The 25,366-nt window shown below is 44.8% G+C and overlaps 1 protein-coding gene across 5 annotated transcripts in view; it reads right to left on the bottom strand.

The window, feature by feature from the left end:
- Positions 1–25,366, bottom strand: part of cadm4 (cell adhesion molecule 4) — a 157,071-nt gene that overhangs the window by 20,637 nt on the left and 111,068 nt on the right. For 4 of the 5 annotated variants that reach the window (XM_056443985.1, XM_056443987.1, XM_056443990.1 and 1 more), the window contains exons 1-5: positions 21,280–21,381; positions 12,528–12,674; positions 6,223–6,510; positions 3,350–3,511; positions 1,393–1,483 (exon numbers count right to left, since the gene is read on the bottom strand). In XM_056443985.1, the coding sequence (XP_056299960.1) occupies positions 1,393–1,483; positions 3,350–3,511; positions 6,223–6,510; positions 12,528–12,674; positions 21,280–21,376 (785 nt within the window). In that variant the 5' untranslated portion in view covers positions 21,377–21,381. Of the gene's footprint in view, positions 1–1,392; positions 1,484–3,349; positions 3,512–6,222; positions 6,511–12,527; positions 12,675–21,279; positions 21,382–25,366 lie in introns of those variants that run through there. The other variant, XM_056443986.1, reaches the window with a different exon arrangement.

Genomic DNA, 25,366 nt, shown 5'->3' with positions numbered 1-25,366 from the left:
TCTCTCACACACACACACACACACACACACACACACACACACACTTCTTCTTTGGCTCTCTTCGGAGGCGGTCGCATTTTCTCTCCCTCTCCTCCCCATGACCTTCCCTTCCCTGCTTGGCTTCTCTCGTCATGTCTTGTCTTGTTTTATACTTGAGAGACTCTCTCCTCATCGCTCTTCGAACTAAAAACCATGGACCGATCAACTGATCATCTGATCAACTGGTCTCTCAACGCAATTGACACCGTCTTCTCGGCGAAGCTTGGGTTTGGGGGATCCTGCCCGTCCTGCCGGGTCGTTGCAGCTGGTTACACGATGGACGTGTCGTGTGCCTAGCAGCCTTTCCGTGGAGGAGATGACATCTACCTATTGAACTATGATTACAGGATTTCTGCTGTTTGGATTTGGCGTTGCCCTGGTTTATCGGAAAATTAAGGAAACGGTGACAGCCGTTAAAAGCCCCCTAAGGCTGCCCGACGAAATTGGATCGATTTGAAAAATGGGAGGAAAGTGGTGGAATAGCAGGTGCGCAAATTGGATGTAGCTGCTGGCAGACCAAACAATCCCAATCTTATCTGCTTTCGGCTCCCTCAACCAGAACGGTGCCTTGGCCAAGGCCGTTACTGGAACAACAACTCCCCTGAAGATCGCTGAAGTGAGAACCTCTCTCATTCCCTTCCCCCTATCCACAGACACCTGTGGTTGTTTTCTCCCAGGACCTTTCAAGGCTATCTCCATGGCAACGACCATCTTGCGGACTGAGAACTCTGTCTGTTGTGGCCTGGGGGAGGACGACATACCAGAACACGCACTTTCAATAATACTGATTGCATTCACTACCCCTCCCCATCCCACGCCTTCGCCTGCTTTTTACCCCAGTGGGACGGACGGGGCTGTGGCTGGCGCTGCTGTGTTGGCGCCGGACCGGCTGGCTGCTTGTCGGTGCTGGTTACCTTCTGCCCCAATGGATGGGCTTAGATCACCCAGTTGTTGGATTACCTCCCTCCCCTTCCTACTCGTTGCAAGTCATGTCTAAAATGTATGTGCTTATGTGCTAAGGTGTTTTCCTGCTCCACACTGTACCCCTCTCGGGGCATAGTCGGGGTTGGTGTTTCTCGCCTTCTTCCCTCATGTTATGCTGTAATCTTTCATCCACCCTTTCTTGTAATTTCGATGCTTTTGTACCTGTACTCTGGCAAACGACAAATAAATATATCAATCAATCAATCAATCAATCAATCAATCAACACACACACACACACACACACACACACACACACACACACACACACACACACACACACACACACACACACACACACACACACACACACACACACACACACACACACACACACACACACACACACACAAACACACACACACACTTACAGAGGGTTCCCGGAGACGGAGCAGGTGAGGCTGAGCGAGTCGCCCTCTCGCAAAATGCCAGGGGGAGGAACAATTCGGACTGTTGGTGCAACTGTGGGGAGAAAGAAAGAGATAAATGAGTGTGCATGTGAGAGATAAAACAAGAAAGGCACAAGAGAAAACAAAATGGACAATAGGGATCAAAAGTGGAGTGACAATCAGATAGAGAGCAGAAGAAAAATAATAATAATCAGGAATGAGAGAGAGACAGCGAGGGAACAAATAAGGGGAGAACCAGGGGAAAGTGCAAAAGTGTCAGAAGCAAGGGTCTTTAACAGCTGTTTCCAAGGCAACCAGCTGATAATCCTACAGCTGAGACACCTGTTATTATCATGAGCAGCCCACCGCTCCAGCAGATGCTGTACTGCACTAGCTTCAGTAACAGAGCGATGGAAAGCCAAATCCAGGCTGACAGTTGGTCATTATTAGCAGTCCTCTGGCCGGAGGAACCACCGGCTCACGGACTGACAACATTGTTGATTATTAATCATTGTGATGTTTCAATAAACATTAGTGAACGCTACATGTGGCAAATTAATTGTCCTCGAAGACATGCAGAAGAACTCGCGACATATAAATAATATTACCATGGGTAAATATTTATATGTGCCTGTGGGATGCTTGACTATCCAACATTGTTGATGTCATATGAGATAAGAATCACAATTTACTGGCAGGAAACCTGAGGAGAGAACAAATGGATTAATTGACTGTCTGTTGACTTGTCTACTTTATATTTAGGTATTTTTACAGAAATACAACCTTCAAAAGTAAGAATGCATAATAATAATAAAACCTAAAAATAAAGAAAAATTAACCATGCATCTGGCCAAGAAGGGTCAAAAGGAAAAACTAAAATAAAAATGTTAACTGTTGACTAGTCTAATAGCATCAGAGTAACGTTGGTGGAGAATTATTGTGCAAACTTTCAACTTTCATTTCAGAGAAATAGTTTTGATAGGTCAATTGAAAATGTAAATCTGGTGCCTCACAATTGATTTAATTGTTAATTTATTTTTTCTGAACTTCCCAAAAATATTTTCAGACTACGTAAAACAATGAATATCATCATTGAAAATGAATCATTACTGAATTGTAAGAAATATTTTGCCCTCGCATTAAAAAAAAGAGACAGACGGGTCTCAACTAAAGTAATATAATTAAACTCAACATGTTTGATGGGATAAAAGCAAACACAATGGATTAACATTTTATATTAATATATTCAATGATGAATTCCATCAGACTTTTTCCAAGGATATAGATGAGAGATGTCAGACATTAATCCCTCTTAACCGTCTACAGATTTGAGAACATATTGTGAATTCAGCTTAAAATAAGAACATGGTTCTATCTCAACGTATTGAGTGAATATTAGACTTAAGCCAATTATACATTTAAATCTCTCAGTATTTTTTCACTGTTTGCTCTTGTCTGCCTCGAATGGAGATCTCACAGCATTTGAGCATTCAAAATTTGTGCAAAAATACATCAATGCATCGCACAGTACTGGGATCATTGCACCTGACCTCGTCATGTGACCCAGGTTTTCTAAGCTCTTGTTGGTTGGCTGCTTCAAATACAAGCCGGGGACTCGAGCCCGGCCGCAGGCCTGATCCTGCCAGCTCTCTGCTGGACAGGTTTACTAGGTACTAGGTGTAAATGAGAGCAGGTCTCAAACGGGGCATATTTCAATATCCCTGTTAAAATCCAGAACAGTGTATAAATGAGCTTCTATCTAATATTACATAGCCACCGTTTGAAAAATGAGGCCGCTTAAGTAAAAAGCCAACAACATATTTGGCAATGAACATTATGTTACTTCAGTTGTTTCCAAGATGGGTAGAACACGCTTTGATGTAAAGTGCCCACACACACACACACACACACACACTTCGCCTGAAGAGGAGAGACTTACAATTCACATCCAGGCGGTAGTGTCGAATCCTCTTCTGCCCGCCGAGTGCCGGGTGGAACGCCTCGCAGCTCAGCGCCGCCCCGTTGTCTTTCCTTTCCACCGAGATCCGGATGGTGCTGGACACGCTGAACGTCTTTGCGTTGTCCTGCTGAGATACCACACCTGGAGAGAGAGAGAGAGAGAGAGAGAGAGTCAGGATGAGATGATGGAGGGAAAGAAGGCAGGTGGGGTGGCCGCCAACATTCTTCTTCCCTTTCCCCTGCTGGGACATCACACGACGGGGAGGCGGAAGAAGAGACATTTAGAGGAGAGCACATATGTGGATGGAAGAAGTCAGCAGACTGAAAGGAAGAAGAAGTTAGTGGCTGAGGAATGAGCTCTTTTCAGTCCCACCAGGTACTCGTGGAGAGGAGGATGAGTGGTGGAGGACAGAATGAGAAAGTAAAAGAGAAAGCAATTTCCATCTATATTTCATGGCAATTATGAGCAGCGGAACCGTTTGTTTGCAGAAGGCAAATCAAGGGAATAATTTGTGTGTGAGCTTGAGTGAAAGAAAGAGAGAGCGAGATGGGGGAGAGCGAGGGATAAAAGAGATGGTATGCATAACCGAATTAAGATTTAAACTGAGCCAGACGCAGCGAGAGGGGGGCGTCAAAAGGACCAGGGTGAGAAAAGAAAGTCAAAGAAAAGGGACACATAGACAGAGAGAGGGAGAGAGAGAGAGATAGGGCATCAAAACGGGCATGATTGATAGGGGATGGGGGGGGCGAGCAGCGGCGAGACAAGTCCAGACATGAAAGAGGACGATAAGAGTGTCACGCCAGATGCAGTGTGGGGGAAAGATGCGAGAATAAAGGCGGAGGGGAGACAGAAAGAGGGAGGATGAACAGCTGGGTGACATGGTCACGTATTGGGAGTCTGCGCTTGTCGAGGCAAAACACGACAATATGACTTATATCGCGCTGAGTTCTCAATTATTGCCGGCGAGTAAATGAGAGCGGGCCCAATGGAAGTGAGAGAGAGGATGCCGGTGGGTGCAGATGAGCAGGAATAGGGCAGTGGAGGGGAGATAGTGTCTTAATTAAAGAGTGCTTTCCCATATCTGTGGGGATCTGCCTCTAACCTTTAGTGTCACAGTTCATTTTACTCAGGGCCAAGAAAGAGTGGAGGGGTGTAGAGGGACGGGAAATGGGATGACATGAGGAAACGGGAAGACGTGGGAAGAGAGGAGAGCGGCAGACGAGAGCAAAGCAGAGGAGAGGAAACAGAAGGATAAGTAAGGGGGGGGGGGAAGAGGAAATAAGAAGAGAGTAGGAGAGAGGAAACAGGGGAAGAAAAGAGGGGAGAAGAAGAGAAAGAGGAAGGAGGAAACAGGGCGAGAGGAGAGGAACGATGAGGCGAGAAGGAAGAAAGTGTGGCCCCTGTGTCTCTTTGACCATTGAAGCCGATAACCAAGCTGAGGAGCCTCAAGTCTTTTTTCACCAGTAAAATTCATGGGGAAAGACGAGATGAGATGAGAAGAAAGGGAAGGAGCAGAAGGGAAGGACACAGAGGGCAGAGGAAGAATGACACTGACAGGCGTGTTCTGCCAGATGAAAAGAGAAGAGCCTGGATGAAAGAGACGTTGAGTGTCAGACAAAAAGAGAAAGTAAAGGAGATGATGGCAAAACAATGTCCCAAAAACTGTTGACACCAGATTATCTCACATTATTTCATCTGGTCCGTGTGATGAATGAATGAATAATGCAACATATTTGGCAGGGATTTGTACTTTTACATAAAATTGTCTGTATTTTTTAATATATCTGAGATGAATTGAATAGTACAAAAACAAGAATAGCCATAAGCCTGAGTCAGAAATGCTTTGCATGAATTAGTCTCCATGTTTGTTCTGGTTTGTGATCAATCAACTGTAAAGGGGTTTTTGAGGAATTAAAATCAAAACATATGATACACAAATGGTGATTTACCAGCGGGCTGCAAAAACGTCCTTTTCTCGGGGGTTAAACAGACTGAAGCCAAGTGAAAGATGGGTCTCAGATGTATTATTGAGTGAAGTGCCCCTTTAACTGACAGAAGTCAGTGGAGACAGAGAGTTAGAGAGAAGGATAGATCAAGGTACACGACGGATGGATGGCTCACAGGTTTATCAGAAGCAAAGAAGTGTGGAGAGTCAGATGATGGCTAATTAAAGTGTCTGCATATGAAAGAAAGAAACACATTTCATATAATGGAGTCATATGTGAAAGTAAAACATATTTGAAAATAGAGCATAGGGAGGGATATATATATATATATATATATATATAGAGCGATAGAGAGGGGGAGACATGTCTCTTTTGACAGAGAGTAGACTAGTGGATGCATTGAAGACAGAAAAGCACTGAAATCTTTCTAATACTTGATGTTGATGTCTGCCTTCTCAACGCATAGATCAACACACATGAATAAATACTTGCTCTGCGAATTTATAACTCTTCCTTGTACGATCGGAGGAAACGTGAACATAATTTACATCTCAAAAAGTGTGTTTGATCATTTGAAACTAGATCGTCTCCTATATTGCAAAGAACACTTGATCAAAAATTATGGAAACAAGAGGAGAGGAACGATTTCACCAGCCCCCGCAGCCAAAACCTTCATTTACTCATCCATCCATCTTAACCTACTCCCATCAACCCATCCATCTGCCATTCCCTCTATGTGTCCATCAATCACCCCTCCAATCATCCTTCTTTTCTTCAGCACTCAATTTGTGAGAATGTATCCACCCATTTCACTTCACCTGCCCCATATAGCCCCATTAGTTTCCTCATCCGTCTCTCATAATCGTCTAACCATCCATTAGTCCGTCGTCAGCCCCGTCTGGGTACCTGGGAGCTCACGGCCGTTGCGAACCCAGCGCAGGGTGGCAGCCGGCTTGCTGCGCGGCGACACGCAGGTGAGCTCCACCTCTCCGCCCTCCACGGCCTCCTGCTTCACCTCCACCGTGGGCGTCTCCGGGGGCACCAAGACGGAGAGCGTCGCCACCTGGTGGTGCGTGGAGTCCGTGTAGAGCTGGCAGAAGTAGCCGCCCTCGTCCGACACGCTGACGTTGGTCAACTCGATGCGCACCAGCCGCGGCGTGAAGAGCAGCATCTGGAAACGGTCGTCCTTCAGGGCTGGAGGGGGGGGGGGGGGGGCAGGAAGAGAGGCAAGGAGAGGGAAGGTTAGTGCATCCGCCGTTGCGCATCATCACAATCGGTCTGTGAAGTGAGATCAAATTAAAATAAAAGCTACATGCTGTTTGTATGTATATATAAAGAATAGCGGGGAAAAACAGAAACACCACATTGTTTTTACTCAGGGTCAGCGTAATTGATTCATTTGTTTTCCAATGCTTCAGGGACACACAGAGAGCATTCCGAATTGTTTTTGTCATGGTGCTTTTATTGCCTGAAATAAACCAGACACATGCACGAGCTGAGACTGACAAAGTAAATGTCACATATTAACACATTTTCCTGGCAGGCTTTCGCGAGCTTTATTTTGAATTTGTTTTTCAGATGTGAAGCACCTCAGGGAGCGGCTTTATACCTCACTCACAATCCCATTTAGCATGCTGCAGATTCTCGACAAAGGGGGGCCGTTTCCTGACACCGAGCTAGATAATCAGATCAATTTATCATCTGTTACACTTTAGCATTTTCTGTTTCTGGAAGGCTGGTATTTAAAGTTTCAGTTGATTGCAATCTGCAACGTCACCACTAAATGTCATTAAATCCTACACGCTGCACCTTTAATAACCTATAGCTCAGAGAGCGGGTCGCTCGCCTCTGAGTGGTACCAATAACCTTCCAGTCTTCTACTTCACCTTTTATTTCATCAGGTTTCCAGCTTCAACATTGTTTTTGACATATTACCTGCACCCTTCTAATTGGCTTGAGTCTTGTTTACAACTATAATTGGAGAAAGAAAGAGTCAAGCAACAACGTTCAATGACCATAAACACTGGACCATTCTGAACGGCTGGAACAAACGGCATTTCAGGGGCCTGGAGCCGGACTAAGGCAAACCTACACCACCTGCAGGGAAGTAATATCGGTTAATATTGTAATTCGGCCGACGTTGCCACTTACGGGCCAAAGAAATTAGCAGTTGCGGCAATTGCTTCCATTCCTCTTGCCGATAAGGTTATTTGAGCACGAGTCCATAGTGGCATGGATGGATGCCCGCGCTGTTTCTCTGTACTTGAATGTCATAGGCTGGGCCCAGTTGCTGGCCCTTTGCATCAATAACACCATGTTTTGTGTTCATTATTAATATATATATCCAGGATATGTATAAATGTATGAAAAATATTGTACGTTGAAAATACTGTGCTTTAACCTTTACACAGGCAGTAATTGGCGAATACATCTTGCACACGAGAAACAAGGGCTGCTTTAATTTGAGAGGTATGACATCAACGTGCCTCAATATAGTTTGCTCTGTATTAGCAAACAATCTGTTCTTTTTTTTCTCGCCACCCTCTAATTTGTGATGTCACTCCCTTGAACAGCGCTGCAGATGAAAAACTGCAAAACATGGGTGAAATAGTGCCTCTGACAGCACCCAAGATAGCTTTCTGCTCTTGAATTGATAGTGCTGCTAAATCTAAAGTTCAGTTTGATATAAAAAGTTCAGGAAGAGTTTGCAAAGTTAGTCTCGATGGAGCAGCTCCAGGCTGCACATCGATACAACATAAGATGTCATGGTTCTCACATTTCCAGCTTTGAGGGAGATTGTTGCTAATTGTTCACTGACTTAAAGCATATTCATTCATTCACTTTGTTACTGCTTGCTTTATTCCTCTGTTAGCCCATTTCTAATTGGTGTCTGGCATTTTTGTTTGTTGATCTTCTTATTGTTTTACTTGCTGTGAAGCACTTGGTAACTCTTTTAAAAACTGCTATGCAAATAAAACTTATTGCACAACCAAAGATAATTACAGGAAAGCTGTTACATTCATTAGCGCTGCCCCTTTGAGTCAGTGAGAGACTGGCTAAATCCTCCAATTGTGCACAGTGTACAATGAATCCCAAATAACCACATATTGGAAGAAAGGAGTAAAGACAATCTTGGACCTCAGAGCAATGAGCTACTCTCACGCACGCCATAATGCACAAAGAAGAAAGAAAAGAAAGCGTGGAGAGGAGTTGAACATGCAACAACTTTCCTTTTGTTATCCAAAAACACAGAGTACAAATCAATGGTGAGAAGAAAAAAAAAGCTGATAATAACAAACACCGCTAACAACAGCCTGGGTGACAGTGGCTCGATGTCTATAGATTCTCATTCTCACTTTGTATTGACTTGACTGTGAAACCTCTCTCCGTCACTCTCCATCTCTATTTCATTCTGGAGCGCTCTCCGCTCCTTTGTGTTGGCTTTGGCTCGCGTTGGGAACAGCACACACGTCCCCGATGTAACAACCGGCCACCTCGCGGCAAAATTCATCGCGACAAAGACACTACAGTATAGATATTGGCTTTGCTTGCCTGGGCATGTGAGACAGAGAGAGAGAGAGAGCGGAAGAAAGAATGAGAAAACTGTCTCATATAGCTACATAATGCGTCAGGCGGGGAACAAATTATATAGAGAGAGGCAGAAATCCACAGGGGACTGAGAGAGAGAGAGCGGCCCGAAGCGATCGACTCAGTCCACTGTTCCTGGAAGTACACCACACCAGTCTCTCCACCCCACCCCACCCCAAAAATGTCCCCTCCACTGGATGGCAGCGTGAGCGATTCCCCACAGATAGGTACATCTTTTTTTGTTCCCCTCTTTGCACTAAATGGCGACTAAATGTCAATCTTCTGTTCAAATCCAAGTTCACCTTAATTGTCCTATCTCATTTGCATGCTGGGAAGAGTTGGTAGTAAAAGGGGGAGGAAGAGAGATGTGGACCACTGAATCCATTTGGTTAGCTCCATCACTCTATTATGGCTGTCAGTCCCCACTATCACATAAAACCCACCGCTGGCTGGCCGCTCACTTTCAAAACAGGGCGGCCTAATCCAGCAGCGCCTCTGTCTGTGCAGTTAGTGTGGAATGGCTCGGCGCGGAGAGGCTTTAGTCGGTCGGCCTGATATCCGAGCGGCAGATGGGCAATAGGCAGCCATGGAAGAGCCCTACAGCGAGTGATGGAGTAAACGTGGAGGTAGAGCGTGCCAGAGCGAGATGTAATTTACGGTCCCAGAAAATGTCCCCGATGAGACCTTCCCGTGCTTACGGGAGCCAGATTAGTTACGGGAAGCCATCGATACCTTATCCCTCGCCTAACCTTTGGATCATTTCCCACAGCTGTCTCTTTCTCCATCGCATGGCGCTCCCTCTCCTCATCCTGTCTGTTTACTGCGTCTCTCTTAGCACTCCACCCGTCATCTCATTCACCCCGACTCTGTTCTCTATTCTCTCATTTTCACTTTCACTTTCACTCCCTGTCTTCATCCTCACTCTGATTAGGCGAGTCTTGGGAAGAGAGATCTGTTTAAATATTTAATTGAACTTAAAAGAAGTGAATTGGTGGAGAAGTTGAAAGTGAGTTTTCCAAAAGCAACAACCTCAGCGTTCCAATTAAGGCCACTCTGTGATCGAGGTGTAGAACAAACGTATTTGAATGTTGTGTCAGTGAGAATGGAAGGCATCTCTTTAGTCTCCGGTATTTTAGTTTGATCTCAGCGAACTGCGCGGAACGTCTTCAGAGACTCTTACTTTGACAGACACGGTTCCCGAGGGAAGTGTGGAAGTCTCGAGTGTTAAATCAAAGTAATTACAAGTGATTTGAAATGTGAAAAATGTGTCCAAGCATTAACTTTCATGTATATAAACATCTCGGCATATGCTAGATAATATACGTAAGAATGTGTTTGAGTTTGCAATATATTTCCTGTGGTTAAAATTACCAGTTCAAGTATATTTGTAGTTATTACGGGCTTGTTACAGGTTATGAAGCACGCACTGTGGGCTGGTGACCATTTATAAAAAAGCCAAATTAACCTAATTGAGGGAGCTTTGCTACCTTATCCAGTTATTTTCTGTCTCGTCGTTTCTTACTGCCCTTTTATGTTTGTTAAAAGATGGCTTGTCGTGACAGATTTCGGCCTGAACTAGCCACCAGACGCTTATAAGGTATCATCTCGTCACATGATCAAATATAGAGACTTGACATTGGACAACATCAACATACTTATATTACCCAGAAATCATCATTGCATAGTCCACATTGTTAGGGCAGCAATACCAAAGAAAATATGGAATTATTATTTAATTGATTGTATTTGGAATTCATGCAGAATAAGAATATGTAGTAATAGATTGCAGTATTTTATTAAACAAATGAAAACAAAAATGTGACAAAGATGGGTTTGTTCATTTGAGGGTATAATCTATTGCATATGGCCTCCATAATACATCGGTGTTTTCAAAGTAGCAATATCAACAATGAAGTGTCTTATCTTTGCCATATACATTGTATGAAGGGCGTTTTTGACACTTTTAACCACTTTGTATAACCATGCTACTACACTTGAGGATGTCTAGCTACAACATACTCCTAGCACTTGGATTTATTAGCCATTTCTATACAGGAAAGATGATGAATATGTAGCCGTGTCCAGGCAGTGTGAGACCGCAAGTGTAGTTCTGTATCTATCACAGGCTCAAAGCCACGAGACGAATATAAACTGAGAAATATTTGGAACTCAACCTTTGGCCATCTGATGGTGTTGTCAGTTCAACTCAATTAAATACAATTAACTGTTCTTAAATCACAGTTCACAAACATAGCATGATTGAGATTTAAAACTAATAACGTGGAAACTTCAAGCATTTTTTAGTGAGTATTTCTTTAGCTACTAAAGCAGCTTGAGTGAAGTCAACTCAGCAAGCACCTGACACATAAATATATATAACAGCGGAACAATCTCTTTCAGAATCGTTACTAATCCAAACTTTTTCGGCGCAGTGTGTCAGAGAGGAGTGGGCTGACCACCCAGCGAACCCAGAGGAGCAGATCTTGGGATGTATAGGTTTAAAAGACGCACTGTTACGAAGTGCCCATCTTCTCTGATAACAGGGGAGCAGGTGCTCCATCGGGAGGATTTGGTACAACCCATTGAGCTGTCGCTGCTCATTACTATGCTCGATCAATTCAACAGTGTTTTGACATATCATTTGGGAAAAACTGCTGTGTGGAAGAACATCATTGCTCGCATAAAATATGTGAACTGCATATGTGTGCAGAGCTGTGCTTTTCCCAGCCTCAGTTGACTTACAATTGGCAGCCGATTTGTTCGTTAATTGTTCTCTGTTTTTATGACTATTGCATTGTACCTATTTATCGACAATGCAGTGCCCTTTTATTTTGCTTTGAATATCACTTGGGGAGACGGGGAGCTCATTAACAAATGTTGCACTGCCAATTATCACTGGTTCGACAGGTTTGACTCGTTTAACCAAAACTATCCGAATAAATTCTTATTAATACATTTTCAATGAACGCTAAACAGTTACAAACCACAATTTTACACCATAGCCTTAAGCTTCAAAGTGTATCACATCAATTACCTTGGTGTAAAATAACTACTTAACTAGAAGAAATGTTCATCTAATTCCGTTGCCTCACACAAATTTCAGATGCAAGATTTTATATTGCATTTGCATATACATATATTCTTTTGATCAAATGTTTCCAACAGCACTAACATCTGGCCAGCTGTTCCCCTAGATTAGTTAAGTGTAACAAGTGCTGCAGCCCACAGTGAGATGTGCCTTTATTATAATATTGGTTGCAATGCTAATTTGCCATAAAGTGGAAAAAAAGAAAAAGTGATTACCAAGGCCATGCTCTAATTAGGAGCTGTAATAAGTTCCGATCTCATCACGGGGGTTAAAAGTGGATTATGGAAAGAGCTTTGAACTCTCGGGGCAGAGCAATAAACCATCATATATATTAACTCCGGGGTTATCTGACTTTTTAATGTGGAATCGCTTCAAAGCCAAAGCGAGGACATTTGCAATGAGAAAAAAATGTAAAGTGCAAGAGTTCGTGAGTCATTGCTAATGTGTTTCAAAGGTTGGCTTCAAAATGGAACTGCGGGCAAATGCGTAGACACGGACAGATTAAGTTTGTCTGCGGGGACAAATGTGCACACACCTCGCGTGCCGTTGAAGAAGAGGGTCTGTCGGCGGGGATTCTGGATAACCACGATTGATCCATCGTAGTTCTGCAGACGGCAGGAGATCTGGGCTGTACCTCCCTCCAAGACGGTCACATTCTCTGCCTGCACCGCCTGGCAACGAGCTGAGGGAGACAAAAGATGGACGTTATAGTTATGTAGTGATACAGGGAGTGGGCGAGGAAGAGGGGCAAAGAAAGGGAGAGAAGAGGAGAGGAACAACAAGTAGGAACAGATGTGGTGAAGAAGATGCTCATTTGCACCGCACTTGAGATAGAACCTCTCAAAGTAAGGTACTTAAAGTAACCTTCATTTACCTGCTATTCATCATATGGAAACAACAAGGCAGACACAGAGAGGGGGAGGAAAAGGGACGAGGAGCCAGAGTGATGAAGATAAAGAGACTAAGAGGAAGAGAAAAGACACTGAAGGGCTTCCAGATTAAAAGTGGGTCCTTATAAACAATGAGTTCTTATGATTATAATAAGGATACTTCTAATTACTGCGATTCATCTTTTTACATGCACAAACATGCACTTAAAAAAAGGCAGATTGCCTCTGGCTAGTCTAACAGAATGCAACACACACACATTTAAATACATATTGCCTTATTAAATCTCTGAATTTCTGTCAGTCGTGAATTTAAGACACACACACACACACACACACACATGAATGGCCCTGCCACCACCTGTGTGCACATTAATAGTTTAAACTGCGGCGTTATCGTATGAATCTTGGATCGCCTCAGTGGGAGAAGTGCAGAGCAGTGAGACCATCTCGGCAGCCTCCAAGGCACTTCACACACTCTCAATGCCATTTCTCACGGGTGCAAGCTAAACCAATTGATTACACTCCATTATTCCGATGTAATGGTTCTTATGACGGGTATTTGGAAAATCTGAAGAGCGGTATCACTCACCATTTTTGGCAATGAATACGCTCGTACATGCAGACACCTGTATGAACACTCGTTTGTGTGTGTGCACACACGCTCAGGACGCACACACACTCGCAGAAACTTCAGGACATTATCTTTCAAGCAAACCTGTTTAGCTCCTTAAAGCCAATCGTCTTAGATGAGGGTGAAAAGCAACAGCAGGGAGCCTCTTTGATGTTGCTGACTGCTGGGAGTCGGTAATAAGAAGGTTGATTACGCTCCGATTGGAGCGCCCGACGTGTTTGTGGGTCGGACTGTTGACACGGCTCGGCTGAGTCACACCACCCGCCGAGCACAATGGACACCACTCGTAGATTCTTGCCCAATTAGCCATACGGCTCCAGCCTGCAAAATAATGGGATTGCTTTGAAGAGAGCACCAGCTTGCCGGGCTCCTCAATCTAGTATTTACTAATACCAACTCCATTTGCATTTTCCTCGCTCCCTTGAAGAAGTGCTGGCGGGGAGAATTTAGAGAAAGAACGACACCGATATCGAAGCCTGATGATGAAGCAGGCAATAAGAAGTGCCGTTAAAGACGACGGGACTATATACATTTCACCGGCGGGGCTCGTGGTGTCTCTGAGCTCTGTAAAGCACCTTCAGAAGGCAGAGGCAAACAGATGGTGGCTGCCATGGCAGGAGTTGCTGACTTGACTGCTTTGGGCCAAAATGGATGTCTTTATCAGCAACCGAGTGTGTCCTGAGTTTCAGTGTGTGTCTGTGTATGCGTGTCGTCACTCACGCACACAATGTGGGCATGTGCATCGGGTGTGCAAATGCAAGGGCTGGCATATTGCAATTAAGATGCTTTGACATCATCTGATCCCGCCGACTTCATCCACATAGAATTCTCCTCTCGATTTTAATCTTTTTTAATGAAATACTCATACATATTCATCACGTCAGGGGTAACGGAGAGACACAGTGCATATTTCAAAAATCAGGCACATCTTGTCTCAAAAAGATGCAGAAAAATTGGTTCACGCGTTCGTGACTTCGAGACTGGATTACTGCAACTCCTTTTTATCAGGCTGCTCTAATAAATCTCTTAGGTCCCTCCAGTTGATCCAGAATGCTGCAGCTCGTGTTCTCACTAAAACTAAGAAAAGAGATCACATCACTCCTGCACTAGCTGCTCTGCACTGGCTCCCAGTAAAATCAAGAATCGCTTTTAAAATTCTTCTCTTAACCTACAAAGCCTTGATTGGTGATGCACCATCATATCTTAAGGAGCTTGTAGTACCATATTGCCCCACTAGAGAGCTACACTCACTAAATGCGGGACTACTTGTAGTTCCTAGAGTCTTAAAAAGTAGAATGGGAGCCAGAGCCTTGAGTTATCAAGCTCCTCTTCTATGGAACCAGCTTCCACCTTCAGTCCGGGAGGCAGACACAGTCACCTCGTTTAAGAGTAGACTGAAGACTTTCCTCTTTGACAGAGCTTATAGTTAGGGCTGAATCAGGTTCACCTGGTCCAGCCCCTTGATATGCTGCTATAGGCTTATAGCTGCCGGGGGACGTTTTAGGATGCACTGAGCACCTATCTCCTCTTTTCTCTCCTTAGGGATGAATTTTCATCTCTCAATCACACGTTACTAACTCTGCTTTCTCCCCGGAGTCCTTGTGACTTCACGTCTCATGGGGTCATCGGACCCTATGAGACGACATAGATCCTATCTGCCTGATGGATCATCGAGGTCTGGGTCGTGGAATTCCTGCCACCAACTACGCCACTGTCCTGTTGAGACTCCGCCCACTGTTGAGACTCCTTCCACTCCTCCTCTCTACCTCCATCTGCCTGATGGATCGTGGAGGTCTCCATCGTGGAATATGCCTACTATGAACTATTCATACACTCTGTCACATTCATTGAATGTATTTAAACTCTAAATCTGTCCTTACACATTACATCTATTGCATCTGTCCATCCTGGAGAGGGATCCTCCTCTGTTGCTCTCCTGAAGGTTTCTTCCCTTTTTCCCCCCTGATGGGTTATTTGGGAGTTTTTCCTGATCCGATGCGAGGTTTTGGGGCAGGGATGTCTATGTGTACAGATTGTAAAGCACTCCGAGACAAATTAGTAATTTGTGAAATTGGGCTATACAAATAAACTGAATTGAATTGAATTGAATATTGTACTGAAGATGGAAAGAAACCCAGAGGGGATGAAGACAAAGGGGACTATAATACTATATATTTTTTTGACAATTACCACTAATTGTAGTTATTATTGCTCCCATTCTCTGCATCAATATTGTGATTCATATCGGGGGCCATCAGGGCCTGCCACCGCCAACCCAATTATTGTTCTAATGGCTATTATTAATCATCACCATGGCAACCGGGCTCAGCCGCCATTGTTTTTCAGCAGTGTTAATTGTGAAAGTCCTGCTGTGCATCCCAACCAAGCCGGAGCAGCGTCTGTGTGTGCGACCAGTGACCCATCAGAACCAACGGGGAAGAGAGGGCTTCAAGTGGGACAGCGACTCCAGACAGTGAAAGCGGTCAAAAGTTTGGTTCTGGCAGGAGGCCAGAAAAACGAATTAGCTGTCCATTCGTACTGCACCCACTTCTCCTGACAGCTGCCAACCCCTTCCAAGGAAATTATCTGCAGTGGCATGGCAGTGCGAAGAAAAGCGACAAAGAAAAGTAGATTAATAAAAATGCGTAAACCGCAAGGTTGGCATCCGCTGTCTCCTGCTGAGAGACGTCACCCAGAAACACCTGCTGGCCGCCGGTGAAGGGAACAGAGGCATGGAGAGACGGTGGGGAAAGGAGGGATCTAACCAGGAAATGATATCGGGGAGTTAGTTAGGAAGTGATGGTTTGGGCATAATAATGCAGCTGGCGGGGGCTGGACGAAATTTGATGAGAGATGACGCCTATTCTTCCACTGTCGCTCATAAACGCAGCTGGGTGCAGCACTTTAGATTGACTGTCGGTTTTATAGGCTGCCATGCACACCAAGGCCATGGGCCTGTGCTTCTGATCACTCTATAGTACAGAGAGAGAATGAGAAGGAGGGGGCGGGGGAGGGGATCAACCTCTGTGACAGAGGTATTAATCTGGCCCCATTAAAATCTGTGCCCATAATAAAATACTGCACAAGCGTCGAATCATATTAAGAGAGAAAGCTGAGCGCAATCGATACCCTGGTAGTGCACTGACTGCCATGATGAACGGATAAATAAAACAGGAGGGGGGACAACAACAACCACTTCTCTCTCCAGCCAAGCGGGGGCAGTATTTCTTAGCAGTGAATTGGTGCTTCTCATTATTTCGGATACCTATGCCCCGGCTGTCAGCGGGGGGGAAAAAAGCAGCCTTTATTTACTTCAGGAATAGAGATCCGAGAAGGGCCATCATTTCCAAATACATAAATAAATAAATAAATAATAGGCGTGCAAATTCATAAGACAAGGCTGCCCAGGGGCCCTTCCTAATGGTCCCGCAATGGGGTTGAGTTATAAGCCGGGGGAGGCAAGGGATAGAGAGACAGAGGGAGGGGATGAAGGGAGGTGTGGAGAGTTAAAAGAGGGGGATTTGGGAGGCAGCCAGGTGGACTGCTGGTTCACCCTTGGTCACGGTAAATTCTAGAAAACTTCTTTTATTGGTGCAGGGTTAGCGGGCTGAATTACCGCCATGCTGCGTCTCTCTCCCTCTGCTTCACCCTACCCTTATTTTTCTCTCTCGCTCACTCTCTCTCTCTCGCTTTCTCTCTCTCTCCACAGGAGAGGAAGAGAGAGAGAGAGAGAGCAAAAAGTCAAGACAAGCCTCATAAGAGATGAGCTGTCTCCATTTGCCCCCAACAAGCCCCCATGTATCCTTGAAGTAGTGCAGTCACTGTCTCCCTATTCATTATCTCTCATTATCTTTCAGTTGGGAGTGGGCCAAGAGCTGGTGTTTTCTTTGCATGCTGGCCACGTATTTCCGAGGGAATCGATGCAGGGGAATACAAAGCTCGACCCCGTATGCTGTTACGGCTTTAATTAGAACAATAACACCAGCTCATAGTTTCCAGTCTTGTGGGGCCGTCCGTCGGCAACTTCTCCATCTCTTCCCATCTGGATGTACATTTTTTTGCAGTTATCCCCCGAGTCTACGAGGCGAGCCGGTTTCCACAGTATGTATGCAAATGAGGTGTGCAATGTTTACGTGTGTGTGTGTACACTCGCTCCAGGTTAATCATAGAGTTTTGCGCTGTACTGGCTCTCTAAAATAGCTGACTTTGAGGTTCTTCTCCTCCATACCTCCACCTGCAGACACACAGCTCTGCCCCACGCCCTCTCCCCCCTTTCTCTTACCAGTCTACAAGTATCACTCCGACTATCTGGGGCAGCCAGAACTCTGCCAATCAAATCCAGTGCAAATAAGAAGAAGAAGCTTCATCTATAAATAATGCATAATCCTTCACGAATTTCACTCTTGTTTTTCTCTACCTTCGTTCTGTCGCTTTCTCCTCCTTTCCTTCCCTTCTTTTGAGCGAGCCCCCCAACCCCCATGGTCTCTCTCAGTCCCTCTCCTCCCCACCTTCTGCCTGATCTAATCCTTGATTCATCTTCCCTTCATCAGTCCCTCTTCCTTTCTTCCTGTCTTCTGCCTCCTTCTCTTCTCCGTTCTCTATTATTGCACGGCTCACCATGCATCTTCCTCATCAGTGCTGTCCTAAAGATCCTCTGTCTTCCTCCTGGGCCTCAGGAGAATTGTTGGAACTCTTTCCTTCTGTCTCCCCTGAGCTGCCCTCCTGTTCCTTCTTCCTTTTCTTTCTTCATGTCTTCCTCCCCCATCGGCTTCAATAGTTTCCTTCCAAGCTGCAATCTCTCTCTGTCTCTCTTTCTCTTTTCCAGCCTCTCTACTGGTTCTATCTCAACTCTCTCCTTCGCTAAATGTGATTTGTTCTGCAGCTCAAGTCTGCAGCATAATCGCACTGTTCTTATAGTGTGTCAGGAGAGCGGAAGCGAGGGAGCAAGGGAAAGACCCCAAAAAGTGAGAGGAAGGAATGCGACAAGAGGACAAAACAAATGATTGGAGCAGGAAACCGAATATCTCAGTTTTTCCTCCCTCTTTCAACTTCTTCACTACTTTTGCTTCTTTAATTGCCAGTTGTTTCGCTCAACCCTCGCTCCACTTTCTATCCCTCTTTGTTTCTCTCACTGCCTGTGTTTCCTAATCTCTCTATCCCTCTACTTGGCAGCAACCTCGGACTCTCTCTCCATCACCCAATGGTGTACTGTGAGCACTGCACTGCTAATCAGCAACATCAGCATAACACTGTCTCCATTCACTCTTGACCTCTCATTAGAAACATTTACTTTCACAGATTGATTTATTTCACGTCCTGTTGTTAACTCTTTGACTCCCAAGTCACACTGACTCCATCCTCTGCATTGAGAGATGATGTCTACTTCCTCTCATCACCTTTTCCCTTCTACCTCCTCCCCTCCCCACTCCAGCATCCCTCGATTTGACCTTCGCATCTTTATGTCTCTCCGGCCCTTTGGGGTAGTTGGCCTATTTCAATCACCTCATCCCTCTCTTTCCCCATCCCCTCTTCTTCCCTCTCCCGCTGCATTGCATCTCTCTGATCGCTCTCCTCTTGTCCACTCATCCCATTACGTATTCCCCTCTCTTACTCACCTCTTCTTACCCTTCACAAACCACCATCATCCTCTCTCTTTCCCATCTCCTCTCTCCTGTTTTCTGACAGCTAAGGCTGGTTAGTGCTATCTAAGTGTGCAGTGTTTTATGGCCCGGGTCTGTCACAGCCCCAACAATCCTGTGACAATAGCCACCACACCCCCCCAACAGCAGCTTAAAGGAAATTTACAGGGCTATTACGCAGCAGCTACCACACTGGAGATCCAACACAGCCAAAAGAACTGGTCTTCAAAATCCACCACATGGCTGCCGTCCCTTTGGTGTGTATCTGTGGCACACGAGTATGAGTGCGATGCTGATGAATGTGTAAGGGAAATGTACGGACCTGTGTGCATTTAAAAGGTCTGTTTGCGTTTTGAATGTGCCCAACACAAAACGACCCGACTGGCATCAATTGTATTACCACGCTAACTGCCAAGACACAAACTCATTCTTCCACGGTTTCCCCCTCTCTCCTATTGTCACCCTCACCCAGCATCCCCCTCAACATCCCACCAAACACAACGTCCTTCTGTGTTGATCTAATATGCAAAAAAGATCATTTAGATTTTGGCTGGCACAGAGGAGACTGCACGGTGCAGAGGAGCACAACACCTGTTTACCAATGAGCTGCGGGGGAGAGAACTCCTCCCTCTATTAGACGCATGGTAATAATAATGACAGGAGGTATTAATAGCACCTAGCAACTCTGCCACTGATCCCACTTCATGGAGCCTACTGCCTTTTCTCCCCATTGCTGCCTCGTGTTTAATGAGACTCATGACTCTTGGATCAAACCTCGATATCATGCAGCTCTTTTTGAGGACTATAATCTATTGTTTTATCTTTTCACCCCCCCCCCCCCTCTCTCTCTCCATCTTGCTTGCACACATCTCCGTCTCGCTATTTCTCTATCTCAGCCTCTGCTGCTCCCTTGCATACTGTCCAAGTCCTTCTCTGCTCGTGTCTGTCATTCTGTCTCTCTTTCAATATGTATTGGTCTCTTTCACTGCACTCCCCCCCATTCTCTTTCTCTTTGACAACCTCTCCATACGGCCCCCTATATCTTTCCACTCGGGGGTTCAACTTTCTTCAATAATGTTCTTCAGAGGAGGGCTGAGAAAAATACTTCAGCCACCCTCATCTCTCTCTCTATCTCTGTTTTTATTTGTGATTGACCTTCAAGTCTTTTGGTCCATTCGTCCACTCGTTTTTTCTCTGCCTGGTCTCTCATTTCCTGGCCCTTTCACCTCCTGGGCCTATGCTACTCTCTTCCCATTCACTCTAAGCTTTATCTTAATTAGCAAATATCTAACCTAATTACCGACATTTTGAACAACTCATCGCAAGCTCTCATTTTGTGATTCAACCACAAGCTATTCCTCCCGTGGTTATGTGCTGGACACTCATGCAATCATCTTATTCTGTATCACTTTACATCAATTAGTATACTTACACATGTGTTCTCTTTTCACATCACAACATCTTGAGAAATAAATTACACAAAATTGATAACTGATAATTGATAATAAAATGTCATCACATGAAAGGAGTGTTATAGATGTGAACGTTATATGCTTGTTTTTGTGACATATTTGGAGTTTAGTGACACCTGAGCTTCTTCTAGAATCCAAACAGCACGTCTCATTACCTTCGCATTGAAAAGGTTATGTTTTGATCGCCGTGTATTTATTTATTTATTTATTTGTATGCGTGTTATTCGCATAACAAAAAAAGTTTTAAACCGAATCGCATGAAATTTGGTGGGATGATTGGTTATTATCCGGGGACCATTTGATTAGATTTTGGGATTGATCGGGTCAAAGGTCAAGGTCAAGGTCATGAAAAGGTAAAAATCTTCTTGAATCGCATGCAATTTGGTGGGATGATTGGTTATTATCCGGGGACCATTTGATTAGATTTTGGGATCAATCGGGTCAAAGGTCAAGATCATGGAAAGGTCAAAATCTTCTTTTTACCATAGCGCGGTCAATTTTTATCCAATTGGCATGCAACTAATGCCAAAATGTTCATAATTTAATGCCCAATCTTGTGATATGCGAAGGTATGCGCTCTACCGAGTGCCCGTTCTAGTTTAATCTGTGTTCGTGCATGTATGCACATGTTGGTGTTGATGTGTGCATGACTTACGAGTGATGCAGAGCAGGACCAGGACCAGGCTGTGCAGGGCCAGAGAGAAAGGGGCAGGGAGGAGGCAGCAGAGGACAGAGCTCCGTACAGGCCTCATTGTGGACTGAGAAGCCGTGTGTGTGTGTGTGTGTGTGTGTGTACGTGTAATCGTGTGTGGATGTGCACGTTTGATCAATGGCTCCTCTGTGACCCTAGCTGCACTGCTACAGACAAACTAGTACACCCACCCACACACACACACACACACACACAGACTCTCTGATTTGTCTTCAACTGCAATGCTGCAGCCACGTGCACGCGCTAGCTGCCCAGATTCACTTCAGTGCAATCAGACAGAAGTTGTTGTTTGAGGACAACCCTCAAATAAAGGACTCCTATGTACTCCACTGCATCACAACACGTGAAAAGAAAGTGATTAGCTGCTTAGTGACACAGAAAAGAATTGTGGCGACGGCTTGCATGCAATCCACAGACGTTTGTCCAGAGCTCAGGGTGCAACAAAAAGTTCCCCTGTTGACTTTAGCAACTTGTGCTACTTAGAAAGAAATTACGACGTGCATTGTCTCCTATCCTTGCAGTGTAGAGAATTTTCCGCGACAGAGCTGTAGAGGAGCTCAGTCCTATCTAAGCAACACAACAACAAAGCCAACGTTGCTAGCCGAGCTACTTTCTACCACAGTGCTCTGAGCCTCCTCAGATCAAAGACTCAGATCAATAAACCACAAAAACCAATAGCAAAAAGTTGCCAAAGTAGACCTGCAACACTGTGTTCTTTACCCGCAAGTGTAATAAGTAATGTCAGCTGTCCAGTTAACCAAATAAGAGGCAACTCAATTAGCTCATCAGCAACTGCAGCGGGAGCTAAGCTAACTCAGAGAGGTGCCCTCACAATCTGCCACACAATTAACAACAATAACAAACTGCTTTTCTAGTATAGGTCAAACCACACTGTTCTGTGGAACTGAAAACATCAACAATACAATATTTCAGTCAGACACAGGCTGAAAAACTGTCTTCCAAAGCAACTATCTCTACCAATGGCAACTGAATGCTAACTTTTAAAATAGAGCTACCTAGGTTGTAGTGCCCTCGAGAACAGAGAAATCCGGGGCAACAATGTTCATCGTCGAACACGTTGTATATCAATGAGTCAAACTGGATTTTTCTGCACATCACCCGACAGATCGGCAGGAAGAATTCAATGTTCCTTTGAGCTATCACAAAACCGTCCGGGCCACTAGAGAGATGGAGACACTTTCTTACCACAACTCATCTGGAGATAGCGAAGGTTAAATAAAAGCCATTGAGCTTGAGTGCTGCTATAGAGTGTAAAGTGGAAGTGCTTGCCCTGTGTAGAATAACCAACCTGCAAGGGCTGAGCAAACTGCAGTCAGATGGGTTAGTTTCAGATATCACACTTTTCAGTCTGCTATTTCACCCCAGAGACTTGCACATTGCTCACACAAGGTACCTACTTTTATTCGCTTGAATGCTGCAACTTATTGGCTACGCTCTCATGTGTCCACTGCAGTGTAAATGGACAGTGATTTTTACATGGTCATTTTAAACCCTCAGAATAATCACATGCTATCTGAGAGCGTAACCGTGCAGCATCGACCTGCCTCACTCTTCCTTTCCAACGTGCACAACTGGGTCCACTCTTGATAAACACTCACTCGCACACACTGATCTGAAAGTCTGCCCTGTTTAAGATCCGGACAGAGTCCCGCTGATTGTCAGGCTCTAATGCGTCGTCTAATGACTGCGTCGTCTGGGAGTCTGTTGCTCTTGTGTGTTTGAATGTGCAAGTATGTGTGTTCAATGTGTGTATTTGTAGTGCAAAGACACAACGTGATGAACTGCGCCACACACCTCACTGAGCACTATCTGACAGAATCAAGTGCAAGAGTCATTCATAGATTACTACTCTGCACACCGCCCGCTCTGTCGCTATCTGGACCACTGCAAACAAAATGAGCTCTAACGGCGATGGCACTTCTGGCAAAGGCGAAAGCGGATCATTGCCAATCTTCCCTACGGCTCCGACTTCACCGGTCAACTGGCTGACGCGGAGAATATTACTCTGTGTTGGTTGTTACCAGCAACTCGGGTCTGGCAGGTCTGGGGCCTGACAGCAGATAGACTGCAAAACAATATGGACTCGATTCACTCGATCAAATGGATATCCTCAAATTGTGTTTAGTTGATCCATTCTGCCCTCTTTCGCTTGTCCCTCCTTCAAGTCCTCCAGTCAATCCGCCGTTAGTTCCTCCAAGTGTGTCCTCCTTTCGCTTCACTTCTGTCCTGTCGATCTATGAAAGTTGATGTAATCCCAATGCGGTGTCGTTGTTGATCACATCCATCTGCCCGGGGATCTGTTTTCTCTGTTCCACTTGTTTATATAACCCTGGTCATCCTCCCCTTGCTTAGAATGTGTGTGTGTGTGTCTTGATGTTTCTGTGTGTCTGTGTGTGTGGGGGATCAGTGTCTGCATATTTTGCATACTATTTTGTGAAGGTTAGAGATGAGTGTTTGTGTGGATGGAAGCAGTGACAATGGTTCTCTTTCAGGTCAACGCACAGTGGCGATGTGTGCGTCTGAATGTGCTCGTCTGTCCAGTGTTGGCTGAAGCAGAGTTTACATTTGGCTGCCTGTTTGGCCCTTTCACTCTCTACTACCCATTAATTTATCCTTGCAGGCATACACAGAGGCATTATAGTGTCTCTTTATGTTAAATGGAAGTTTTTTACGGCTGCAGGGATGCACACGGCTTTTCTGCTGACAAGAACTGTGTCGATGTTTACGCGTGGCATTTGTAATTTAACGCGGGTGGGGAAATAGCAGACATGAACGGGACTATGAGTTATGATTTAAGTTGATGTGAACATGGCTCAATAAAAGGTATAAGCTCTGTCTTTGTACACTGATGAAACAGAAGTCATTGCTAACAGTTTGTCCGACTTGTCGGTATATTTTTGATCGCCAAATCGTGCATAAAGCAATTCCTTTGTTCGCGCTTATTGCCACATGTACTAACATTACTGCTATTGGCAATAAAACTGGCAATACAAAGCCAATGGTGGAAGCTAACTACAGTAGACTCTGTGTCTTTGACTTTCATTGTCTTGTAAACTGTGAAAGGCAACACAGTCTGGCTATTAGAATAGCTTGTCTACTTGTTCTTAATTAACTTATAATAAACTATCAGATCTAATCTGCCACACGCTGTATTTACAAACATCTTAATGATTTCAATTTTAAACATGCTGTTCCCTTTTATCGAGTCAAATAAAGTCACATTTATTTATCAAGTGCTTTTCACCAAATAGGGTTGTCACAAAGTGCTTGATAGAGCAACAAAGGACATAATTAGACACAAAAAAGGAACACATCCCAGACATTGCAGTACTGGCGAGTGTGTGTGTGTGTTTTTATGTGACATAGTCCCTGTGTGGGTAACCCCCTGATGGGTGTATTTGTTTTTGTCGCAGTGTGTGCGGAAGGAAGGGAGGTAATGGCACATTGTGTCCCATATACCCCTTTTCCTTTTTACTCTCTCTCTCCCTCTCATCCAAATCAAATTTTTAATGGGCTTCATTGGTGCCACCGTGGAATAAGTGTTGCCAAAGCACTTAAGGGGCTTAAGTCAGCGGCGTGCTGAAAATATTAAGCACTCAAACAGCCTTACAAGGATCCCTGCCTACTTAAGTATGCCAAGGAGGTCGTGCCAGCATTTAATACCAATGGTATTAAAGCTCTCCGACATGGGAGAGGAACAGAAATATAGATAAATACAGTATGTTCCAAAACTGGGATGGAGAGATGGGAGGTCATTGTTGGAGAATGGCACGCGGTGGGAAACAAGGAAGAGACAAAGAGATGGAGGGACTAACGGAGTAGTAGTGAGGTAAAGAGAAGAGTACAACCAAAGACAAAGGAGAGAAAAGAAAGTGAAAAGAAGAGGTGAGTTGAGAAACAAGGGAGGAAAAGAGAAACAAGCAGTGCAGGGGAGGAGAGATGCGAGGGAATCGGGCCAAGGTGTGGGAGGTAAGGGTTGATGGCTGAGAACCAGCAGCAGAGGGGTAAT

The sequence above is a fragment of the Pseudoliparis swirei genome, chromosome 22 (assembly GCF_029220125.1).
Source record: "Pseudoliparis swirei isolate HS2019 ecotype Mariana Trench chromosome 22, NWPU_hadal_v1, whole genome shotgun sequence".
Lineage (NCBI taxonomy): Eukaryota > Metazoa > Chordata > Actinopteri > Perciformes > Liparidae > Pseudoliparis > Pseudoliparis swirei.
The sequence above is the reverse complement of the archived record's forward strand: the minus strand, read 5'-3'. Positions and strand labels throughout refer to the sequence as shown.